Source organism: Vigna radiata, unplaced genomic scaffold (genome assembly GCF_000741045.1).
Source record: "Vigna radiata var. radiata cultivar VC1973A unplaced genomic scaffold, Vradiata_ver6 scaffold_51, whole genome shotgun sequence".
NCBI classification, from domain to species: Eukaryota; Viridiplantae; Streptophyta; class Magnoliopsida; order Fabales; family Fabaceae; genus Vigna; species Vigna radiata.
The window spans coordinates 889699-897441 of record NW_014542732.1 but is presented as its reverse complement, the minus strand read 5'-3'; the positions used below and the strand labels follow the sequence as shown (position 1 = coordinate 897441).

General features: G+C 30.8%; 1 protein-coding gene and 1 non-coding gene across 2 annotated transcripts; both read right to left on the bottom strand.

Moving 5' to 3' along the window:
• Window positions 1-2206: 2206 nt before the first annotated feature.
• LOC106780728 (germin-like protein subfamily 3 member 4) lies at window positions 2207-3302 on the bottom strand. Its single transcript, XM_014669043.2, has one exon. The coding sequence runs from the start codon at window positions 3135-3137 to the stop codon at window positions 2448-2450; it is 690 nt and encodes a 229-aa protein (XP_014524529.1). The 5' UTR covers window positions 3138-3302; the 3' UTR covers window positions 2207-2447.
• Window positions 2291-2362, bottom strand: TRNAD-GUC. Its single transcript has one exon. It is a non-coding gene; the product is annotated as a tRNA-Asp (tRNA).
• Window positions 3303-7743: the final 4441 nt, after the last annotated feature.

Genomic DNA, 7743 nt, shown 5'->3' with positions numbered 1-7743 from the left:
GGTTACTCTATCTATCTTGGTTCTTCACTTATTTCATGGAAATCGAAGAAACAAGCCACTGTATCCAAAAGTTCCTCAGAAGCTGAATACAGAGCTCTTGCCACAGCTACTTGTGAAATTCAATGGTTAACTTTTCTTCTAAAGGATCTTAACGTCACCTTTCAACAACCAGCAGTCTTGTTCTGTGATAACAAATCTACCCTTCATATTGCTGCAAATCCAGTTTTTCATGAACGCACGAAACACATTGAAATAGATTGTCATATTGTAAGGGAAAAACTTTCTTCTGGTTTACTTAAACTACTACCGATTCCTTCTGCATGCCAGTTAGCTGATATCTACACCAAAGGACTTTCTCTAGCAGCATTCAAATTTCTGGTTTCCAAGCTGGGAATGATTGATATTCATTCTCCAGCTTGAGGGGGGCTGTTAGGATTTAATATTTGATTTAATATTTGATATCCTTCTTTTTAGGTTTTAAGATTTTGTTTGTTATTATTTTTGTTTATTATTATTCTGTGCATATAGCTGATAGATTAGATAGAATTATAATTAATTCTGTTATAATCTTGATGTATAAATATTTGTATCTGCATTATGCAGAATTAAGATAATACACAGATCATTCTTTGCTTCTCTGTTTTTCCTCTCAACATGATTCTCATTATTTAAGAATATTCAAGACAAATGACTTTTTCTGAACAATTTCTAGCCAAATTTACTCATATTACAGTTACATGAATGTCTTAACTACTTGTATCCAATATTCTGATTCATTTTACAAATTCAAATGCTGATCAAGTTGAAGCCATTAATCAAACAAAGAATTTCATCGTAGGATAAGTGGGGTCACGTTCTCAAAAATTAATCAGATTTGTTTTATTCAAAACAGAAATAAGCGTAATTTTATTCAGAATCAAGTAACGTGACAAGGACATCCAAATTTCCACGTCATACTAGGATGCAAAATAAGTTTATTAGAATTTGAAATACAAAGAAGTAAATCTGATTTGTAGCCCAAAAGAGAGCAAGATTGATCACTAATCAGCAACAGATCAGAAATCACTGTATGAATATATATGTCAAATTGGCAATGCTCTTGCGGACAACCTTGTCAAGATTATATGTTATTAATGGAAATTGGAAAAATGAGAGGGTATGAACTCTTCCATTAAGTTTATAATTAGAAGAGCATGGCTTTGACATTGTGGTGCATCAAATCTCAATCAGTTAGAGCATACTATATCAAACTTAGCTGCAGCAGTTAGTTTAACTCACTTTGCAAACATTGATGCATTGAATCAACCACTCATTTTGTTTATAAAATGAATAGAGTAGATGGAGAGTGATTAACATAAGAGAAGTATTTAGAGAAAGAAGAAATTGTGATAGAGAGAATTTGGAGCCAGCAAGGAACTGAAAGCCACTACAATAACAGGTATTGTTATTTTCTTAACTCATTTTCTGTTCATTTGTGTTGTAAATTGTGCTTAATTATTTTGTTATCTTCTTGGTACAACTCATTTATCGTTCATTTGTTTTGTATATGACTATGGTGCTTATTTCTTATCTTATTGGTATAACTCATTTTCTGTTCATTTATGTTGTAAATATGTCTATTATGCTTAATTATTTTGTTTCGTGAGTACACATATAATACATCGTTCTCTGCATCAAGTTAATGATAATTTATTTTTACAATGTGACGGTGAATGTTGAGAGGAAACCAACTCCTTGGAGTTCATTCAGTGCATCTTCAAAGGTGTGCTCAAGTGCTGGAGAGAAACAATTTCTACCATTTTATCGTCGTAGTTCTCCAACCGTTGGTTCTTCTTCTAGTATTGGCAGTTACTACAGTTAATCTAATTTTGTGCGTATAATGTAATCTAAGATCAACGTTAAAACTTTTCTATTATTGTCATCACTTTTTTCTTAGTTAGACAGCTATATATTTATTGTTTTGGGTGATGAACCAAAAGGTTTTACATAAATTTTTCGATTTAAAAAATAAATTAAAATGAACCAATATTTGGCTGACATTGTCAAATAGTTATCAAAAATTAGTTTAGACTATTTAAGTTTTTGTTACTACTATAATAAAAATTAGATATACAGTGCATAACTAAATAATTTTACGCAGAACACTTTTTGCTACAGTAATAAAGTATATTATTTTAATTGAGAAAAAAAGAATCAACTGTCTAGAACTAAAACATTAACATGTATTAACGCATAATTCAAATTAACACTTTACATAGTAAAAAACAAATTCTTAAAATGATTAAAGCGCCGCCGTTGCCGGGGATCGAACCCGGGTCGTCCGCGTGACAGGCGGAAATACTTACCACTATACTACAACGACTTCATATTAGTTTACTAATTTTAAACCTTTTATATAAGTAACATTCCATTGGAAGTGTGAACTTTCTTTTCAAAAGCTTTCTTAATTACAAATGGTCAGAAACGATATCAAGCAACTCCAAAGTGAAATCAGTATCAGCATGAAATTGTGAGTGAGAGAGTGAATTGAGCTTGATCTTTATCTTCTGAACCGATTGAGAAGGTTGGGGAGAGAGTGATCCTAGCCCTGGATTTTGGGCGTTGAAGACTGAAAAGAAAGTTGCAACTTGTTCACCACGGTTGAGGAAGAAATGGAACAAGCCCTTGGGAATGACAAAGACGTCACCGGCATTGAGAGTGTTTTGGAAGAGCTGGTTTTGGGTGTTGAGAAACGCAGCCAGCAACCTACCTTGGTTCACATAGACCATCTCAGTGGCTCTGGGATGATTGTGGATGTTCACAAGCCCATCCACTTCAATGTCACTTCTACCAATCGCAAGGCCAAGAGTGTTCAGCCCCACAAACTTTGAAGCAGTAACAATTTTAACCAGGGCACCAAAATCGTCCCTGGAACCAGGTTTGCTTAATTCATTGCTCTTGAAATCATGGGCACTTGTGTTATCTGGGTTCTCACAGGAGAGGCCATTGATGAATATGACTTGCTTTTGGGGTTTCGTACTTGTAGGGCAATAGTCCTTCACGTTATCACATTCTGCTAAACAAACATGTGTGTGAGTAATGGCTATGAGAAACAGAAGAAAGAAGGAAGAAAGGGATTTTATCTTCATATCTTCCATTGGCTATTTTTGCTTAGTCAATGTTGTTTAGTCTTCTTCAACATTATATATAACATCTATGAGCATCTGTGACGAAGGTCTTGCAAGAAAAACAAGTTAAGGCATTCTTGGAGTTCACTGCTGGTTTAGCCACTCTGATGCATTGCTTGTAAGAAACATTTTCTTATCTACATCTGGTTGTATATTCACTACTACATCAGCCGAATGTGATGCATTGATTTATTCAGTTTAAACTGATGAAATTCATATAAATCTAACCTGTCAATTTTAGGTGATGTTTCTATTTATAGCAATTGTTGTCTTGTACCGAATAAGGATGTGAAGTTGTGCTGTTTAGAGGAGATCAATTAATCATACTGAAAACTATAGTTATGTTGTTATACTGTGGTTATTTTATGTTATTGTATTAAGGTGCTTGTATACAAATAATGTCGATTTGTTTTTTATCACCAGGGTGCGGATTTTTAATAAATTACGTAAATAGACAAATTAAAAATATTACGAGTTATAAATTAGTCAAGTAATAGGATGACAATTTTATACAAAGAAATCGTGTATTCTAAAAACGAGTTTACAAAACTGAATATGACTTTTCAATTTTAGAATTCCTTGTAGGAGGACAAGTTCAAATTAAAAGTAGGGTGTAGTAAGACTTTTCAATTGGGACTTATGAAATTTAATTTTGCTATGATTAAAAAATTTATGCGTGTGATTGATTTGATCTAGAATTTATGACGAAAGAAGCAGGTGATGAGGATGAGCACAATGTGCGAATTGTGGGAGTGAGGAGACATCATAGCCATGACTGAGATGAAAAGTGTCAGAAATGAATAAATGATTGAGGAAAATGATATTTTAACACCATTTAATGATATCATTTTGATACTGTACACGTGTTAATTTTGAGACAGGAGTATATTTAGAAGAAAAAAACCAAAGTTTGTTTTTTTAATTTGAAATCGTCCAATCACATTTTGACACGTGTACAGTATCAAAATGGTATCAAAAAATGGTGTTAAAATACCATTTTCCAAAAAGTAAAATACAAGTGATGGAACCCATTCAAACTATCTCGTATCTCATTCTAAACTATTTACATCCAGTTCTAACAATTTATATTCGGTTCTGTACTTCAAGCTACACTATTTTGTTTTATGAATACATATGTATAATTCATATAGGTATAAGTGGTTTCAAATATGCTTATCAAGTTTTCTTGGTTCATGTTTTTCATTAATAATAATAATAATAATAATTATTATTATTATTATTATTGCTATTATAATAATTATTATTATTATCATTATAATAATAATACATTTTTTTCATATTAAAAATTAATTTTTATTTTTTTTCTTATAATAATTTTTACAATTATAATATTAAAAATTACATTTTATATTATTTTTACTATTAAGAGTATTTTAATAATTTTCAATTTTCACCAATTAAATCTCAAGTCGTAAATTAATTTTTACAAATTTTATTTTTAAATCCAATATTACTCATCTCTAAATTTTTTAAAGAAAAAAAACAACGATGAATACACTCACAAATTCTTTAAAAAAACAACTATAAATTCACTCTCAAATCCCTTCAAATCTATTTATTTCTTCTTTTTCAAATCTATTTTCTAAAATCAACATAACTTAAACAAAATAACGAGAGATTCTTACATTTATACTTACTAGTATTTTTGTACCACTGTGCAATGTACGGGTATTTTTTTTAATTATATTTAATATTTAATAATAAAAAGAAGTTTTATTTATAATATAACGCATAAGTTTGAAATATATTAAACAAAAAATGATATTGTGTGAAAAAAAAGTCATTATTTATTATTTGTAATAAATAATTCAACTTTTGTTTATAATAAATAATTTAATTTTTCAAATTTAATAGAAAGAAATAACATATAAAATAATATATAAATATTATTGTAATATATGATGATTTGAAATATTTTATTTTCACTGTAGGACTTAAATCAATTATGATAACTGTAAATATCTATAAAGTTTATGAACTTGTATTTCTTTAATAAACAATTGTGAATTTAGATTTCTGCCCAGATAAATAGGAAATCAATAATTATATTACAGATATAACAAAAAGGATATATGTTGCCACATGCTATATATCCTTGTTTTCAAAGATTTTTAAATTACAAGTTATTAAATTGTTTGGGTTATATTTTTATTTTTATTTAATATAAGTACCGTTTTAGGTATGGATCAAGCTCAAGTCAGGTTATGTTGTGTTGTTTGAAGTTGAAAAGTTATCATAAAGTGAGTCTTTATTAGTGAAAATCATTCATAGTGTATTTATATAAGGCATTTTGAAAGTTAGCTCACCTTTTAACGGTTAACAATTAATGAAACTGTAAATATACATTACTTATCTTCTTATTTTAAACTTCTATTTATATTTGGGGTAAGTTTTTAATTAAGGTTGGCTTGATTATGGTCCAATAGTAGATAATAATACTTTATTCTTAAGTTCATTAGTTTTAAAGTTAATCTACTCTGACATTATTCACCAATCAATCTCATTCATGATCAATCAATCTACTCTAACATTATTCAGTGGTTGACCATTTAAATTATTATCACCTTTTAAATTATAGTTGACCATACGATCCACAATATTTTTTTTTATTTCAAAAATAATTCACAATAAAAGTAATTGACTTGTATGAGAGTAAAACATAGGAATAATTCATAATCAATACAAGGATGCTATATTTGTAAAATTGAATAATAATACATTATTATTCGAAAATGCATTTAAGTTATTTGCACAATGAGATGCACTTTATGATATAATTTTTTTTTAAAATAAGACATGATAATGTTTTACAGTCCGCTTCATGGCAAGTGTTCAAAACCCCCACCACATAGTTTCCTCGTCCAAGTTGATTCAAATCACGAACAATTAAAAACAAAAATGTAAAAACTAAATGGATATGCCATGTCATTATAAACATAATAGACCATGGAATATCTGACATCTTTATAATATACTTATAATATATGACACGCATATAATAATAAGACGTCACCACATATAATACTGGAAAGTAGTTAGAGATGTAACTTAAGGTATAAAGGAGTACAATCATCCTTAAAATAATACTGGAAATTTAAAACTTAAGGTGCTAGAAAGTATTTAAAAATAGACTAAGCTAAAGTGTTTCAAAAGAACATAAAAGAGCCAATAAGCCCTAAGGAACAAGGCAAAACAGGTGGCCTTGGTGAACTAAGCTGCATCATCTTCATTTTCTTCCAAGACACGCTCTAGGGAAACCTCTCCTTCCTCTGCTCACATCCAAGTGGATGGTCATTGCAACAGGAAAGCACACACAACATGGCACAACACAACAAGCAAATGCAAGGGTGAACTAATTATATAAAAAGCATATAATTTGTCAAACATAGAATATACAAAGGTTAACTTTAATCAAAGAGATCAAGGCATACATCCTAACACGTTGAATACTAAACCTGACTCGTTCGGACTTCAGAAAGATAGTCGAGCTATGGCGGGTCTTGCACTCGTGGTGACTTATGAAACTTGGGTTCCCCACCCTGCCACACTCACGAGGTTAGCCTGTTTCGCGTCTTGAGGCATACTGAAAGCCCCCAAGACTAAAACCTCCTGCTACTCCTCACCACATGGTTCAATCTCTCTAGGTGAGCTTGATTGACCATTGGAGTTTCAGGATAACCCCCAACACTGAGCTCCTACTTTCATTCTAAAACACTAAGAATCTTACCGAGAGATTCTACATAGATGGAACTTGGATTTCAACTTGAATCACACTTCATTACTTAGTAACCACATACTTTTGATACCACCATAACCATTTATAATGTTGTGCAATAAACTTTAAGTCATGCTTCGTGAGAAATAAACAATATCGTATTCACATAACCAAACGGAAACTTATATGTACTAAACATTCTTAATACAATGATAAAACAATTATTAAAATAGTGACAAGTCAATCACAACATCCAAAAATAGTCAACCAAAATAAGATGTAAAAAGTATATATACTACACACAATCCCTTTCTAATAACTAACACCCAAAACTACTAAAATAACATAAATTATATATACAACTTAAGTGGACCCACATAACCTCTCTCCTCCTTTTTTTCCTACCACGTACATCACCAACCATTACTCTTACTTTTCTTTTAATTTCTTTTATTCCCTCATGTGGCCCCACGGCTCCATTAATTTCATCACTTCACTACCCATCATTTTATTCATGCAATCTTCCCAAGGAATGAAACTTCTCTCCCATTTTTCTCTTACTACACCATTTAAATAAGCACTTCTCTAAGGGTGTGTTCACAAGGTGTGTTCACTTGAGGTGAATTTACTGTTCAGAGAGTTTTACGAGCGATGAATTGTGAATATACTCGTGTTCAGATGAGAGGATTTGCGAGTGATAAATTGCAAAGATTTGCGGGATAGCATCGTTTTTCATCACCCGCAACTTTGAAGAGACTTTGAAGAGATTTGGAGGGATTGTGACTGAAATGTCACATGTACCCTCACTGTATTACACATTTCCCTGCATGTACATACAAC